Raw genomic sequence first — 18,861 nt, 5'->3', positions numbered from 1 at the left:
AAAAAATGTTTTATTTACTTTATAGATACAGAGGGTGTACATATTAACTAAAGAGTATAATCAAGGGATTAATTTTTTCAACTAACTCAGTCATTTTTTAATTTTAAATTATAAATATTAAATTATATATTTTAAATTTTAATTATAATTTCTTTTAAAATAAAAATTAAAAAATAATTTTACAATAAAACATTTATTAATATTATCTATTAAAAATTAATTTCCTATACTTTTTCTTAACTAAAACGCTAATCATGTGGTCACCTTAGTTGCCGCACTAAATCTTTCTAACAATGTTATACTTCAAAAACTAAGTTAAAAATAATAATAAAAAGAAGGAAAAGTAAAAAACAATGTAATGCGAGGGTTAATTAGATAGAAAAGTATTTGGTATGTAAAAATGTTAAGAAGCAGGGGAAAGTCGTTGACTAGCAAGGTCACACTTAGTGTCAGCAAATCCAACTCGAGCGTTGACCAAATCAAACTCCATCCACACGTTCTGCTGATGATGATGCCCAATCACATAAGCCTCAATCCCCAACATATCCGAGTTCCCAAACGTGAAGCAATACATCGATTCATTCACCTTATACAGCAACCTTTCACCGGAAACCCTCATTTCCGCCCCCGAAAACACCATTGTCACCGCCGGCACCTCTGCCGCCACACCCCCACCACCACCCACAACACTGTAACACAAGTCCATGGCTCCCTGGAACACAAAGTTCGGATCCTCAACCACCTTCAACATACTCTTCCCCTTCGTTTGATTCAAAAATTCATTCTTTAGCGCCGTATAAACCGACCCAAGAAGGAACGTGAATTGGGTACCCGAATCCACCATTGTTTGACCCGCTCCGGTGTGATCGGGAACAAAAATGGACTTGGGAAGTTGAAGAAGCTTGTCCGAAACCTTAATCCCCTCGAGCTGTACGGTGTAAGCGACGCGGTCGAAGTACGGCAAGGAGGTTGTGGTTTTGACGAGAGGTGTGTATTGGAGAGGGCCAAGCCAGGGAAACGCGGTGGTGGCTCCGAAGAGGAGGATGCCGGAGGAGCCTTCGCCGACGGAGATGCAGTAAGAGAATTTGGGAAGGCCAAGTTGGGTTACGAAGGAGAGTGAACCTTGGTTCATGCCTAAAAGACCTGTGGATTTTGAATCCTCGTTTGGGTTTGTGGTGTACCCAGATTCCATGCAGCCGAAGAGAGTGTTGGGTTGTGGGGTGGCTCCGATGGAGAAGGTGTCGGCGGCGAGTGTGCCCTCGGTGGAGGTGGAGTCGGCGTAGGAGACGATGACGTGGCAGAGTTTGCTGGTGGTGGAGTCGCAGGAGACCGGAATGGGTAGGTCTTGAGTTCGAATCTTGCATATGGAAGAACTGCATGGGGTTGGAACATAGGAAGAAGAGAGAGAAGAGTTGAAGAAGTTGAAGGTGTTGTTGTTTACGGGGTTGCAGTGGAGCCAAGAGAGTTCGCTGCCTGTGTCGAGGACCATGGTAACGTTCTGTGGGGGCGTGCCGACGGTTAATGTGACCGTTAAGGTGACGTTGTGTTGGAATGAGAGCTTTCGAGAATTTGAAGAAGGTTGTTGTGTTTGTTGTTTCAGCGGAAGTAGGAGGAGCGGTTGTTGTTGATTACTTGTTTGGAATTGGAGAAGAGTGATGGAAATTATTAGAGTTTGAAGGAGAAGAGGTGTAGAAGAGGCCATGAATTGAGTTAGTGTTATTATTAGTGTGGTGTTGGTTGGTACTTGGTAGATTGGTTTTTATTGTTAGGTCCTCTCTGATGATTAAAATGTTTTTGTTTGGATGGAAATTAAAGAGGCATAAATGGTGGAGGCCGGAGAGGATGGGTCTCTGTTGGATTATTGTACCGTCAGTGGTGCAGTTTTTTGGGTTATAAAGATTCTTCTGATGATGTATTGCTAGCTGGATTGTACCAGAGAATCCATGTCATCACATTCCGCGGAAACCAGGGATATTTTGTTTCAACTTTGAATGCAGGGTCATGCATCTTCTATGTTAATTTAAGAGTTTTGAAATGAATACAAATACATACAAAATATCATAAATATCAAAATATATTTAAATAATATTTTTTATGAATAAAAATATTATAATATTAGTGAAATTATAAGGTTTGAAACATATTTTTATCTATAAAAATCAATTTTTTAAATGTATTTTGATATTTACGAATTTTATTCTTTTGTCTATTTTAATCAGATATATAAACTTGAGTTTACATGAGATATTCGAAAATGGAAATAAGTATAAGACTATGCGAATATATATATATATATATATATATATATATATAAACTAAAATAGTAAAATAAAAAAAATTGTGACATAATAAGATTTAAATAATAGTCACATATTTCTCTCATGAATATACTTGATAAAAATTGAGTATAAATCAAGAATTAAGAGTTTGAAGGTTAGTTCATGTATTGATGTAGAAATTATAAACAGAGAATAAAGTTTATAACACAAGAAAATTAAACTGAATTTTATTCATTGAGATAATAGCATTGTGTCTTAGAATTGGGAAGTTACATTATATTTAGAAGATACAAGTGTTGTAGGTACCAATAAAAAAACAAAATTATAAAATAATAGAATTAAGAAGTTAGTTTAACTTTATAACTAATGTATCACCCTAATATTCAAATCCTTATACTCGAGTCATAAGTCAATGATATTATAATGATACGATCTTTAAGGTGGATTTTTATTACATAATTATAAGTAAAATAGAAAGAGGTATTAATTGAGAAGCCTGAAAAGAGTAAAAATAAAATCGCAAAGTCGTATCACTCACGCATCGACAACTAAAAAATAAAGCGTGAAGTCGAAAGCGTTATACAAATAAAGGCATTAAGGAGAATAAGAGAAGGACAGTATATAGATATATAACATAAGTAAATAGCCACTAGTTGTGACCCGCGAAGTTTAGGCCGGCTATGGTACAGTATAACAGTAGTTGACAACAGAATCTCCTAATCTCTCCCAAAAGAAACATAAGAGCCTCTATAGGCAAGTTCAAAAGAGTTCAATATATAATATAAGCTTTTCAAAATAAAGGTTGAGAGATTCTAAGCAAAATATAAAGTAGAGAATATAAAGATCTTCGCCATCTCTCATATGAACCACAACTCATTTCTGAGCACCTGGACCTGTATCTGAAAAACAAGAGATATACGGAATGAGAACCCCCGACCCATGGGTTTCCAGTACGGTAAAAGTGCCAAATAAATACAATGCATTGTAACAAAAACTCACTAAGCATCCTAAACTTTCTTTCACCAAATATTCATCCTATGTTCTCGCTAATCCATAAATAGGCAACTGTCATAAGGGAATGCTAAATCTGGTTTATATTCCTCATGCTTTCCAACTTTCTAATTCTCCGACGATTCACAATCAGAATTATAAACGAAACCATCCCCAGCCATCCTGTCACATCAATTCTATATCGTTACCTCATATTCTCATCTGGAGCAAGTGAAATCACTTCACTACGTCTACCCAGGGAGCTCAAATTACCTCATTCAATAATCATCATCATTATTCAATTACATCATCAACTCATCTCATCAAGAACAGCCCTCAACGTCCACCGACACCAGCATGAGGGACCTCTCAGTTGTACAAACACAATCAATACAGACAAGTAATACACAATTAAGGTACAAGTAGAACAGATAGCATATAGTCAGGTAACATAGCATATATGATATAGCAATCCAAACAAATAGGCAAACCCAAATAATTCAAACATATGCAAATGATGTATGCATGTCCTATGGCTGATGATGATATCATCTGTCGGTTATCAAGCCAACCTGACGTGTTCGGTAGCTTACCCGGGCACAGTCTCTCTGTTGCGCATTAATATCATTAGAGGGTATATGTGCCCTGTCACCATTAGAGGGTATATGTGCCTTGTCACCATTACAACCAGAGAGAAAACACAAGCATACTCACATTCAAATTTCTCATCATTATTCATTTACCACATTCTTTCATAATCACTCTTTATTATTACCAATCTCAAACAATGACCCGAAGCAAGCGGGACAAACCGCGACCCTTTCTATTACCCAGGTATCACAAATACATATTCATTCATAACTCCATAATTAAACTCATTTATCATAATCCCCCTCTCCCATCTTATACCCGGAGCAAGTGGATAATACCACTGCCTACTACCCGGGGTCACACATCACATTCAACATTTTTCATCATTATTCATTTTCTACATTTAATCATTGATCATATACATATGCATACTCAACCATAATTCAATTCTTATCATAGCCATTCTGTCCATACTATACAAAGTACTTTCACCATCATCCTCAGGAACTCATACAATCATCATTACTCATCATTCATCGTTGATTCTCACTTTACTTCATTCACAAGTCATCACATGTTCTAGTTTCTTTTCATTACTAGGCATACTATAAAAAATTAGGACTTAAAGGGTAAAAAGTGGAGGCTTAGAAGTCTGAAAATCGGCTTTAAAACTCAAAAATCAACTTTTGCTGAAAAAAGGGGTCACGCGTGCGCGTCGCCCACGTGCACGTGTGGAATTCAGAGAAACAAAGTGACGCGTGCGTGGTCGCCCATGCGCACGCGTGGATGGCAGAAAAGTAATATGACGCGTGTGCGTCAGCCACGCGTACGCGTGGTTGCGTTTTGTGCTCCTCGCACAAAACCAGCACAATTCCAGCGCAACTCTCTGGATTTTCTACGGGGCATTTGTATTAGTGCAGCGACGCATACGCGTCGGCCAGGCGCACGCGTGAGTGAGTAAAAATCGAGATTGACGCGTGCGCGTCGGCCACGCGTGCGCGTCGGCCACGCGTGCGCGTGGAAGCACGATATTCAAAATTTTTACTTAGTTAAAAAGCTGCAGAATTACATTTTCAAACCCCAAATTTCCAACACACATAACTTCTTCTACAATATTCTTTTTTCAACCATTTCTGAACCGTTGGAAAGATCGTTGAATAAACTTTCATAAAAATTCAACTTTAAAGGATTCCAAACTCCATGGACCGAGTTATGGACAGCCAAAGTTGGTCAAAAGTCAATTTTTATCCAAAAATAGAAATCACCAATCTTTCCAATGTTCACAAGCCAAATTCATTTTCACTCATCCAAATGACCACAACCTAACCACATTCACATAATTATACTCAACCAAAACCAAACCTACCTCATCTATACAATTTCACCCATAACTATCAAATTCCACACCTCAATTTCTCAAACCTTATTATTCAATAACCAAACCAATTATTCACACATTCAATATCTAAAATTCATCCAATCTCTTATATCATCACACAATACATACATCAACTTACCTTCTTTACCTCTTTCTGGCCTCCAGCCCAAGATTCACGGTCTCTGACCCAAATTCACAATTTAAATGCATATTCCACAAACCAACATTCATTATCCAATTCATCAAATTCTCAACACACCAAATATACAAATTCACACAATTCTCAACCCAATCATTCATTCACATTACATATCAACTATGCATAATAGTACCAACCATTTACACAATCCAAACTTATCCTAGGGGTATTTAGCCAAGGAATTCTCATCACACCACACGGTACTTAAATAAAACTTAAACCGTACCTCTTGTAGCCAAAATAATTGAGCTTTTTCTTGAGAATCTTCTCTAACCCTTAACTCCAAGCCTCACCAAGGCCCCACAAGCAATATCAATCTTCCAATTGTGCACCAAAATCACCCAATACTCTAACATAATCAATTTCACATACATACATCAACCTAGGGTTCATAAAAATGATAAATCACAAGGGTTAGAGGGTTTCTTACCTTAACCCACAAAATTTTGTGATGAATATCACCAATGGCTCATACTAGAGCACTCTTAAACAACCAAAATCACAAGATTTTCTCAAAATCCAAACCAAATTCGAAATATAAGAGAAAAATCAAAACTGGACAGAGGAGAGTTAGATACTTACTAAAAAACTTAGATAAACTCGAAGAAGAAGAAGAGAAGAGCAACGCGTGGCCGCAAATGGCTCGTCAATCGGAGTTCTGGAGAGAAAGTTATGGTGATTTGAAGATCAAAGAGAGTTAGGGTTTCTCTCTTCTCATCTCTCTCTTTTCATTTCAGCAACAACCACACTAAATGAGGGTTGTGGTGGCTGAATGACTTTAAGTTAAGGCTTATATATGCTGGGGTTGGGTCCAATTCACTTGATTTAGTCCATTGGCCCAACTTTAGGCCAAAACCTTCAAGATTAGAGCTTTAAATTGCATTTTAAATATTTCTACTTGTCCTAATTATAAATCCTAATTTCTTAACCTTATTTACATATAATCAATTTTTTCCAACTACAGTACCAGACAGATTTCAGCCGGTACTGCCGGTCAAAATTTCAGTGCACATTTTTACGCAGAAACTTATGTTTTCCAACTCAGAAAATTCACTGAATCCAAATATTTCATACTTAAATTATCAAATTTCGATTGCTAATTTTTCTAACCATATTCGCTCCTATTTAATTTATTATTTAATTAATTACGGTTTGACTAGATTTTACAACTAATCGTTCACTTATATTCACTTATAGTCTCCTTCAAACTTAGCAGTGGATTGAAGAACGACCCTAATTTTGTCTCTAAATTTGTGAAATAAAGGTGATGAGAGAGATTTGGGAGAAAGATGTTTCCTATCTATTCTATGAAAGATATATAGAGGATATAAAACTCTTTTTGATTCACCATTTTCTTGAGATAATGAAAGTCAATTTTCATATGTTTGCATCTTGTATGGAGTATTGGGTTAACAACCAATGAACAAGTGCTTTGATTATCATAGTATATATTAGGTGCTATTGGTTGTTGAACTCTAAGTTCCTTTAGAAGTTGTTGAATAGAAATCAATTATGATTGAGTTGTTGTCATGCTTTTATATTCTGCTTCAATGCTATTACAGTTAATCTTGGTATGCTTATTGCTTTTTCATGGCACAAAATTGTTTTCTAAGTATACATAATAATTAGTGATCGATTTTTTGTCCTCCAAATTTCTTGTCCAATCTAAATCTGTAAATGCAAGTAGTCTTAAGTTAGTTCATTTTTGAAATCTAATAATACCTACTGATACTATACCTATACATATCTTAAGATTCTTTTCATAGCTTTTCAATGCTCAATTATTGCTGAATCCATGTATTGAGAGACCTTGTTAACTAAAAAAGTAATATCTAGTCTAGAGATAGTCAAATATTAAAAACATCTTACAATTTTTCTATACCGTGTTGGGTTCTAAAAATGCTCAGCACTATTGGATGTGAGCTTCAAAATTGAGACCATTACAGATTGGCATTGAATTTACAGTGTCCATCTTAGCTTTTTAAACAATTCTCTAGCATACTTATATTGAGAGACTATGATAGATCCATCTGTCATATAGTAAAATTCTAATCCAAAAAAATAACTAAGTTTGCTAAGATCTAAGTGGAAAGATTTTATTTAAGTCATAGATAAGTTTATGTATTTCGCCACTCTCACTACCAATAACAATAATATCATCTATATAAGCTAAAAGAAAAGTTGTAGATTTAGTAATATATTTGACAAACAATAAAATATCTTATTTAGTTCTAGTAGAATCAAATTGTAACAGTGTTGCAGTAAATATATTGAACCAAGCTCTTGGAGCTTGCTTCAATCTATAGATTACTTTGTTTAATTTACAAATCTGTGATTTATTTCAAATTGATAACCTGCTAGTAGGAATATGTATATCTTTTCTTCAAAAATATCATTAAGAAAGGCATTATCAAAATCGAATTACCTTAAGGTCCATCCAAGAAATAGAGTAATAGTAATCATAATTCTGATTGTAGTTGACCTCACAACTGAACTATATATTTAATTGTAGTTGATGCCTTCAACCTGCAAAAATTTCTTTGCAACTACCCTGACTTTGTATCTAATTATGTTGCCTAAAGAATCATTTTTTATAGCAAAAATTCATTTAAATCCTATAACAATTTTATCGTTTGGTAAGTCAACTAGATCCCAAATTTTACATTTGGTTAAAGCTTGAATTTTAGTATCTATAGCACTCTTCTAGTGTGAACACTAAAGAGCTTACATAATATTTTTTAGAGTGTTATTAATTAAATCATAAAGTTCTTCTAAAGTAGTAGCTAAAGCCCGAAATTTTTTATTTCTAATTTTTTATCTTCTCAACATATTATGAGTATTGTAAAATGTAGTATTAGTAGTATTTGTAAAATTTTTAAAAGATAAACATATTTAAAGGCTTGAAATTGGAATAGGAGAATCCTGTCTAAAACTAGTATCAGAAGGGGTATCATCAGGATCTTGAGTGTCAAGGCAAGTAGGTGATGAGGGTAAATTTGGTGTTTCTATAGGAGTTAGAGGTCGAGAAGGTCTATTATGATATGTAGGAGAGTTCTATGATGATGATAGAATGCTAAAAGTGAAAATTTTGTACTTTGGCCATTATCTACAAATAATTGATTAAAATTTGGAGTTAAAGAGGTTGAACTTAGTAATAGAGTGAATCTAGTCACATATGGTGACTTGCTCCTGAGTCTAGGTACCATATAGATTCTTGATAGTTATGAAGATTGAAAAAGTAGGTTCGGGTTTAATGAAATTGAGATGATGGTAACAGTGGTTGGATATTGGAGTAGGCAAACATAGAATTTTGTGATTGTAAACTATTACCATAGGCTTGAAAATTAGGATCAAATATATAGAAACAAGTTTGAATCACATGACCTTGGCGACACAAAGTTGGCGCTGAGGTCGATTACCTTGATTAGTAAAGCGACCTCCTCTTTCAAACCTTTTACCTATTTCTCTTCGAGACAAAGAACTTCTATCAGATTGAAAGTTAAACTATGATTGTGTTTGTGCAAGATTTGTCATGAAAATGCCACTTTGTGATTTTTTATATCTTTCCAACATGTCATCATAAGTTTTGAGAAAGGACTCAACTTCACACACTTTGTAAGTGGATAATTTTAATAATACAGAAGTATTAAAGATTATATACTCCTTTGATAAGCCATAAAAAATTGCTAAGATATGGTCATCTTATTAAATTTGATATCCAATAGAGTGTAAGGAATCAACCAGATCTTGAATTTTTGAAAGATAATTTGGTACTAAGCCAATTTTTTTTTATTGATTTCAATTGAGCTTTAAGCTTTAAATTCTTGTAGTTGAAGGTTCAAAGAAATAATTATTGAGTGTTTCTCAAATTTTATGAAATTGATAATAAAGAATATTATTCTTGAACGACTTGGTAAGTGATGCAAGAATTTGGGTTAATAAAGTGAGATAATTAAGTCTCCATTATTTGAAAGCTTCAATTTTAGTTTCTCTTCTTGGTAGTTTCTTTTTTATATTGTAGAATTTTGATTTGGTAAAAGTAATCTTCAAGACTTAAGTTCTGAATTGTAAGCAACATTTGATGTTTTCATATATTATAATTGTTGTCATTCAATTTATCAAAAACTGGATAAATGAGTTTTTTAGTTAATTAAAGATTCTGATAAAGTGATTGGCATGATTGAACACCAAGTAAAAGAAGTAAAACAAAATTCATGAAAAGAAAGATACACAAAAAAAAACATGGAAGGGAAAAAAAGAAATAATATATGAAAAGTAAAATATTAAGCTCTAAATTCTACAATAACAATTGAGTATGAATCAATAATTGAGAGCATGAAGATTAGTTCATACATTGATGCAGAAATTATAAATAGAGAGTAAAGCTTGTAACACAAACTGAACTTCATTCATTGAGATAATAGCATTGTGATTTGAAGGTGGGAAATTACATTATTTATAAGGCTTGTTTTGATAAGTTTCTAAAAAAGAATATTTTTTTGGGTTATTTCTTTTTAAAAAAATTTTAAAAAAAATAAAAGATAATTTTATGTTTAGATATTTTATACAAAAAGATCTTTTTATTTATTAATTAGACTTAGATATAATAATATAAAAATATTTATTTATTTATTTATTATGTAAAATTTTTTTTTAAAAATCTATTAAAAAAGATATAAATTATAAATTTTTTAAAAGAGATATTTTTATTTTTTTAATATTTTTATTTTTACTATTAATAATTTATTAAATACATTAAAAAATATTTTTCTATCAATTTAATGATATTCAAGCAAAAACAAACACACAAAAAATATAAATGTTGTAGGTACTACTAAAAAAAACAGAAAATAATAGAATAACAAAATTAGAAAATTAGTTCAACTTTATAACTAATTCATAATACAACTAATTCATAATACTAATGCTTGAAGATTAGAAAGCACTTCAAACAGAAATTAAATTCAAAATTTACAATATTTTTTGTTTTAGAATTATATTATATATTTAATTTAAGATTTGAATATTTAACATTTATTGTTTTTATTATATGATTTAATGTAGTTTTTATTTGAATGAATAATCCCTATGAGAATTCTATAGACTGTATTTCTTCATAAAAGATGGAAATGAAAAGGAATATTTTTTTGTGAGAAAAAATGAGAATTGCGATGTGAAAAAAATTTAAGATGCGAGATAAAGAGTAGAGATTATACCGTCATCATTCTTTTATTGTCATTCTTATGTATCATTCTCGTATTAGTTTTTTTTTAAACCATCTTTTAATATTTTAGGTAATTATACAAAAAAATTAAAAAATTAATTTTAATATATTAAAAATACAATCGAATTTAAGGTTTAGTATTTAATACATTAAAAATTTGTATTATATATAAAAAATACTTATTTTAAACAATTCAGTTACACATCCAAATATTTTTAGCAACTAAATTTAATCAAGTTGGCCCAAACTCAATAAAAACTATTTTTATCACACCAGCATGTACATACGTGCGTTTCAATAACGCAAAAACATATTTTTTTTCGTTTTCGTCTTCTCCTTCTCTTTCTCCTTCTCCGTTTTCTCCTTCTCCTCTTCCTTCTTTTTCTTCTTTCAAATTCACGCAAGTAGGTTTTTCTTCTTCTTCTTTCGTTATCGTCATCACCAACAACACCAACATTTTGCTAATATCTTTATTGGTTCTGATTTTTTCTGATACCATCATTAAATAATTTTGGTTCATTTTTAGTTTATTTTGGTTCATTTGTGAATTAATTTCGATTTATTTGTGTGTGTGTATTTTTTTTTTTGGAAGTAAAAAAGCTCAACACAACAAGGAAGAGCAAAAGAAAAGAAACAAAAACTTATAACGCTAAAAATAACAACTTCTAGCCATCTCCGGCATTGCCATTAACAACCCTAGGGTTCACCACCAATCCACTCATCGAAACTTGTAGAGGATCTGTTAATAATATCCACCACACTTGAACTTTGATTTTTGAAGATTCTATCATTTCTTTCTAGTCAAATTGTCCAGATAACCGCAAAAAAACTAACCAACCACCGCTTTCATTCCATCTTTCTCGCTGATATATCCATCCAACTTTCATAGTGTTGCTTGAGCGTACCTGGAATAGTCCATATCCTTTTAAGAGCGAACAACCAAACACACCACACCTGCCAAATGAGCTCACAACCAATGAACAAGTAAAAAGCAATTTCAACAGATTTATGACATAAAATACATATATGTTATCATTCTGGCCAATAACACCTAATCTACACAGTCTTTTCCTTGTATTCACCCTACCAACCAGTGCAAATCAAGTAAACAACTCAACCTTAGTGGGACGAATTCTCTCCAAATAGTACTAGTGAAGCTATAGCTTGTGATATCCGCGAAAAATACCTCTGCCTGCAATACCTGCACAAATAAGTTAGTAAAATAAACACATTTTTTTTTATCAAATTTTTAGATCACTCTGTCCTCTCTGTCAGTTGTCAGTTTCAGTGATTGTAGAACCGCATGAAGCTGGTTTACTAGTTCTAGCTCCCATTTAAATAACTCTCGTCGCCACTGGAAATTCCAAATCCACTCTAACCCATCTCAGAACCCACCAATCCCCTATGACAGATCCTTGAAGATTTGAGACCGAGAAAAGTCTTGGAAAAGTAATTTTCGGAACACCACAAGGTAACCAGCAATCCTCCCAGAAGTGGATTATCCTACCATCCTCTAATTCCATAGCCAAGCCTCTGGTCATCTCTCTCACTTGTGGCTCCCTGATTTGTAGTTGACAAATATCCTTCTAAGGATTCCTTCTTGCAGGTACAAGCTGATTACAAATCATCTCAGAAGGATTCATGTTATTACAGGAACCTACAATTTTAGTTTATTTGTGTGTTAATTGAGGTTCACCTAATGTTGTTGATAAGTATTGACCAAATTTTTTATTTCTTAAGTAATTTCGGTTCATTTCTTAGTTTATTTGAGGTTCATTTGGATCCAGAAATGAATTCGCTGTGTTTGTGTTAATTGAGGTTCACTTGGTGCTGCTGATAAGTATTGACCAAATTTTTTAGCAAAGAATGATGAAATTATTCATTATCACTTTATTTAATTGCATTAGATTTAACTCTATTCCATTCAATTAGTTCAGATTTGAACAAGCAGTCAAAAAAATCCAATCATCAACAAAAATACATCAAATTCATTTCTGGATCTAAATGAACCTCAATTAAGCTAATAATTAAACCGAAATTACTTAAGAAATAAAAAATTTGGTCAATACTTATCAGCAGCATCAAGTGAACCTCAATTAGCACATAAATGAACTGCAATTCATTCGAATTTAAACAAACAGTTAAAAAGACTCAATCATTAATAAAAACACATCGAATTCATTTTTGGATCTAAATGAACCTCAATTAAATTAAGAAATAAACTAAAATTACTTAAGGAATAGAAGTTTTGGTCAATACTTATCAACAGCATCAAATGAACCTCAATTAACACACAAATGGATCGAAATAAATTAAGAAATGAACCGAAATTATTTAATGATGGCAGTAGAGAAAATCAGAACTAATAAAGATGTTTGCAAAATATTGGTATTATTAGTGATGACGATAACGATAACGAAGAAGAGAAGAACCTGCATGCGCGAATTTGGAAAAAGAAGAAGAGAAGGAGGAGGAGAAGAAGAAGAGAAGAAGAACAACCCGCGTGCGCGAATTAAGAAGAAGAAGAAAGAGAAGGAGGAGGAGAAGGAGAAAAAAAAGGAAAAGGAGGAGGTCCGTAATTTAAAAAATTGTTATAATAACTTTGTTAGACTTGGTTAAATATTTTGCTTGAACTTAAAGTTTTATTGTATTTTAAAACGGATGAAGTATTTATTTTTTTTCCCTTGTACACTAAGAATAAACCAATAAAATTTCATTAAAGTGAGAGACATGATCTTGAAAGAAATAAGGAACGCTTAATTATTTGACTGCACAAGATTATGAGAGTGATTGTTCCAAAGCTTACTCCGTCAACTTTTACGCACGGTATATGCCAAAGTGCATTGCATTCTAGATTCATAGAATTCATCAAGAAACAAAAATCAATGTGCATTCTAGTTTCACAAATCAAGTTTATATTAATAGTGAATGCGTGAATTGAAGCTCATTTGTTGGTTCTCTTTTAATTAAAAGTCGTCGGCAAGATGTATAACATGAATAGCACATGCCAATACTTGGAATTGGAATATGTTTTGTTACTATTTGATAGTTACGTATCATCAAAGATTAACTATTGCTAAATGCCTTCTTTTATATCAGATTCTTTTCCGCGTGAATCAATCAATCAAATATATATGAGATTAAAAGCTTTAATTAATTCTTTTCGATCGAACTATTTGTTTTTGTTTTTTTTTTTTCGATCGAACACATAACGATATGCTTCAAGATGAGATTAATTTCACGACCCAAAAAATGTGATTAATTTAGGAAAGTGAGCTAAAATAAGGAGGCAGGGTTGTTGGATGCTACCGACACTTTCTTTGGGAAAAAGGCAAATTTGTGAAATTCAAGGTAAAAAAAAAAGCATCAAAAAAATGAAAAAGGAAAAACACAAGTGTGACTATTAAGAGGAACACCGGGATGAGCACAGAAACTACCAAAAACTATACAGTGAAAAATTAAGAAAGTTTGTTTGTTTATTATATATATCGTTGAGTCGTTGACAACTACTAATTGCTATTTATTTGTTTAATTATAATTACAGTAGTTGATTTGGACTTAAATTGAAGTACCTACTGACCTATAATGTAAGTACATAACAATAAATAATGGTTTGAAATTTGTCAACGCGCTTATCTTGTTTAGTGTGATCATTAAGAGCAGCCATGTTGACTAGCTATGTATACATGCTATAAGCTCTATAGTGACCACTGAGCACATTAGGAAACTTTCCAACTTGTTTAGACTTTGGGTTTGATTTTGATTGGCTAAGGATATATATAGTCCCTAGCTAATTCAATTAGTAGTTGGGGATTATTGGTGACAATTAATGTTTACATGTGCATGCTTAGTGATTAGTAGTTCAAGCCATTCTTTGCAAAATCTGTTGGGAATAAGACATCATTTTTCCTTGAGAAAACACTTTTGACAGAGAAATAAAATAGATATAATTACAACACAAGAATTTAACGTGAAAATTATAATTACCGGAGAAAAAATCACGGCTTGTCAAATGACAATCAGAGAATATCACTATGTGAAAATTGTTACAACACATAGACTTCTTTCTCTCTAACACCGGCATCCCAGTACACACACACTCTCTCAAAGCAAATATCTAACTACACCTCACAACACTCTCTAATCAAAGAGTACAGAGAAAAAGAAAAATCAGATATAAGCTTAAAGTGTTTCTGACTGGTGCAAAAACAAATGAAGAACTTAGCCTCATATTTATAGCCTAGGCCACCCACTCCATTTGCTATCCTAAGCAATGTAGGACTAATTCAACCAAATCCTAACAATCTCCACCTTGATTGAAATAGTCACACATCTTCAGCTTCCATTGTCAACACCAACAATTCTTTGCTGCCATTGTCTATACCGACAATCATAGTTCAGAGAGCTATCATACTCTACCATGAAAATATACTCACTTGGAATTAGACCATTCCAAGCATTTCGCCTTGGTACAGATCGAAACCTTACTGAAAATTCATGGTGCAACTTCCAAATTGGCTTTTCCTGGAAGTTCTTCAGCCATCGACCTAACTCCGCCACACACCTTGCATCTCAATGCCAACCAATGCCTGTGTGCAATTGTGGATCCCATTGCCACAACTTATCCTTATCCATGGCAGTGCGGCAATACCATGAGGATACTTCTTGTCTTCTAGAGAACATCATCTTCTCTCATAGAGAGAGCAACCAGAGATCTTCTCCTTCAACGCCTTGTGCAAACCTGATTGTATCAACACATCCTTGACTTGTATTTGCCACAAGGCAAAATTGATTCTTCCATCAAATTTCTCTATTTCAAGCTTCACAGCATTTGAATATCCTGACATTGTTGCAACCGTATACTGGAATAGTATAACTCAACTGTAGACCGTGCACTAGGAAGGGTCCCCAGGAAAGAGAGGTGGGTCACAATGGACACACTTAAATACCAAGTCTTTTCTTAGTCAGAACCTTTCCAAACTGCACTCTCACAGTGTCACACTACCTTCCAGCAACAACAACAGCAACCAAAGATCAACCTCAAGTCACAGGACAAAATTCAATCCCACCGAACCGAAGCTCTGATACCACTTGTTGGGAATAAGACACCATTCCCCCTTGAGAAAACACCTTTGACAGAGAAATAAAATAGACACAATCACAACACAAGAATTTAATGTGGAAACTCCAATTACCGGAGAAAAAACCACGGCCGTTGTCAAATGACAATCAGAGAATATCACTATGTGAAAATTGTTACAACACATAGACTTCTTTCTCTCTAACACCGGCATCCCAGTACACCCACACTCTCTCAAAGCAAATATCTAACTACACCTCACAACACTCTCTAATCAAAGAGTACAGAGGAAAAGAAAAATCAAATACAAGCTTAAAGTGTTTCTGACTGGTGCAAAAACAAATGGAGAACTTAGCCTCATATTTATAGCTTAGGCTACCCACTCCATTTGCTATCCTAAGCAATGTGAGACTAATTCAACCAAATCCTAACAAAATTCTCATGCCAAAATATTGATTTGAGATTTTGCTTACTAGTTGTTTTGAAATAATTGTTACTTCTATATTTTATGTTTAAGTATATTAAATTTTGAGTAAATATTCTTTCTGATTTTTAACCATTTATTCGAAAGATAAAACATCTTTTCTAATTTAAAAATTTTTAATGGTGTCGAATAATCTAAGTAACTGATTTAATTTAAATTGTTTTTATAAATGATAAATTACTGATGTGTTAGGGATTATTTAGTCTAATAATAAAAGTCGTTTAGTCCAATAACAGAAATTATTTAAACTAATTATTTAAATAATCAGACGAATTAAAATTTTTTGAATTATAAAAAATATTTTATTTTTTGAATAAATGATTAGAGGTAAAAAAAAAACATTTATTCTTAAAGTTCTAATGTTCAACAAAATTCCTCTCTTATGGAATTATTTCTTTCACTAATATTATACATTTATTCCTGCGCTAATTAATGAATAAAAAAAAAAACAAAAAATTATAGCTACCTATAATTTCCAAAATATGACCCCAAATATTTTTGTTTTAAAAAATACGATGCACACATGCAACACACATGCAAAGGCATGACGCACACACTACAATAATTATTGTAGCATGATAAAGTATGTAAAATGTTTCGCGCAAACTAAAATAAAGTTATGGTATATTTATATATAAATACATATAAAATTTATCTTATTTTTAATATATATTTTATAATATTTTGAAAATTGAACCAGAGCAACTGATTCGACTAGATTAATCGAAAATTGATTATTTAGTCAGTTCAAAAGATGCATAATGCACCGCTATTTTGTGGTATATTTTAGGTTGAATTGAGTAAATTTTATCTATTATTCTCATACTTATTCATATAATTCGCATGTTTTACATTCTCTTTCTTAATTTTGTGTTATGATTAAAAACATACTTATTTGGCCTTAAATTTGCTAATTTTAATCCTCTCTTATTACCATTCGATGCCGAGATATGTGTGTTAAGTGATTTCAAGTTTTCCAGGGCAGGAATGGCTCAAAGGATGGAAAAGAAGCATGCAAAAGTGGAAGGAATACAAGAAATGTAGCGACGTGCACGCATGGGCGACGCGTACGCGTGGATGACGCGTACGCGTGGATGACGCGTACGCGTGACCAAGAATTTGTTCAACGATGCGTACGCGTGACAGAGCGTCACGTGTTGCATTAAACAGAAAATGCTGGGGGCGATTTCTAGACTATTTTGTACCCAGTTTCAGGCCCAAAAACACTTATTAAAGACTGCAGAGTGGAGTTTGATGGGGGGAATCATTCATTCACACTTTCATTCACACAATTTTAGGTTTTAGATGTAGTTTTCTAGGTTTAGGGTTCCTTCTTTCAATTTCTCTTTAGGTTCAGGTTCAATCTTCGTTTAATTTAGTTTTTGTCTTACTTTTATTTGTTTAAGCACTTTAGTTCATCTTTTTCTTTTGTCAATTTTCCTTTTTCGCCATTTTTATGTTTATGAGCTCTTGTTATATTTGATTTCTTTTAATGCAATTTATGTTTTTCATATTTATTGTTACTCTCTTTAATTGTTAGTCATTGATGTTTGCAATTGGTTGTTTGGATTTAATATTCCTTGTTAGTTTTCTATGTTTTTATTTTATGCCTTTCAAGTGTTTGATAAAATGTTTGGTTAAATTTTAAATTATATTTTTGTATTCTTAGCTTGGATTGAGTAAATTGGAGACTCTTGAATTGTCAAAGTCTCTTGTTGGTTGGTGATTAAAAGTTGCTAGTTAGCTTGAGCTTCACTAACTCTAGTCTCTGATTAAGACTTGTGAACTCGAGTTGATTTGCTAACTTGTTAGAGGTTAACTAAGTGAGAGCAAGTTGTAATTACTGTCACAGTTGACAATGATAATAATGATAGGAATTCCAATTCTCAATCATTGCTAAGAGCTTTCTTAGTTATTAACTTATTTTCTTGCCATTTTACTTTTTTATTTACTGTTTTCTGAGTTAACTAGTGTATTTGTCACTATGTTTGAACTATTTGTAAACTTTTAATTATAAATTTTAGATAAGTTATTAGATAAAATTAAAAAATTAAATTTAAAATTTTATTAGTATATAAATCATTGAATTTAGATATTTAAAATTATATATTATATTTTTAATAATTTTATTTATATTTAATTAAATCAGTTAAATTTCAATTAGATTTCATTTAAACTACTAAACGATTAAATCAGTCATTTGATTGGTTCATTAATCGATTTAGTTTTCACAATCTTAGTATTTTAATTTATATTCTATATATATAATAATTATTTTAGTGACTGATTTTTTTGTATACACATTGCATAATTAATTTTTATATACCTATATAATCTAGACAGTGTGTTTATATATAACATATGTCTCCTTGATGTAATAATTTTTTTTAGTCTTGATGAAATGTGAATTATGTGAGGGGGGTTTTGGCCGTGTTTTTTTCTTTTAAATTTGGAAACGTCCTACATCATTTTGCCACCTCTTTAATATTCTTCATGGATCTCAACATCCAACATTTATCAAGGCCTTTGTCGTCCTTGCACTTATTGTTCTCGTCCTACACAAACCGATGACATTTTTGCATTGAAACTATGCATTATGATGAATAACATTTTCTAAAATGTTATCATCACATAGT

General features: G+C 32.4%; 1 protein-coding gene across 1 annotated transcript; it reads right to left on the bottom strand.

Moving 5' to 3' along the window:
- Positions 1 to 371: 371 nt before the first annotated feature.
- On the bottom strand, positions 372 to 2,251 carry LOC112766466 (aspartic proteinase PCS1). Its single transcript, XM_025812363.2, has one exon. The coding sequence runs from the start codon at positions 1,700 to 1,702 to the stop codon at positions 404 to 406; it is 1,299 nt and encodes a 432-aa protein (XP_025668148.1). The 5' UTR covers positions 1,703 to 2,251; the 3' UTR covers positions 372 to 403.
- Between the last annotated feature and the right edge of the window lie 16,610 nt (positions 2,252 to 18,861).

The sequence above is a fragment of the Arachis hypogaea genome, chromosome 17, assembly GCF_003086295.3.
Source record: "Arachis hypogaea cultivar Tifrunner chromosome 17, arahy.Tifrunner.gnm2.J5K5, whole genome shotgun sequence".
NCBI lineage: Eukaryota > Viridiplantae > Streptophyta > Magnoliopsida > Fabales > Fabaceae > Arachis > Arachis hypogaea.
The sequence above is the reverse complement of the archived record's forward strand: the minus strand, read 5'-3'. Positions and strand labels throughout refer to the sequence as shown.

Excerpts from the sequence above, each read along its gene's own strand:
- LOC112766466 (XM_025812363.2), bottom strand. The coding sequence starts at position 1,702 with ATGGCCTCTTCTACACCTCTTCTCCTTCAAACTCTAATAATTTCCATC.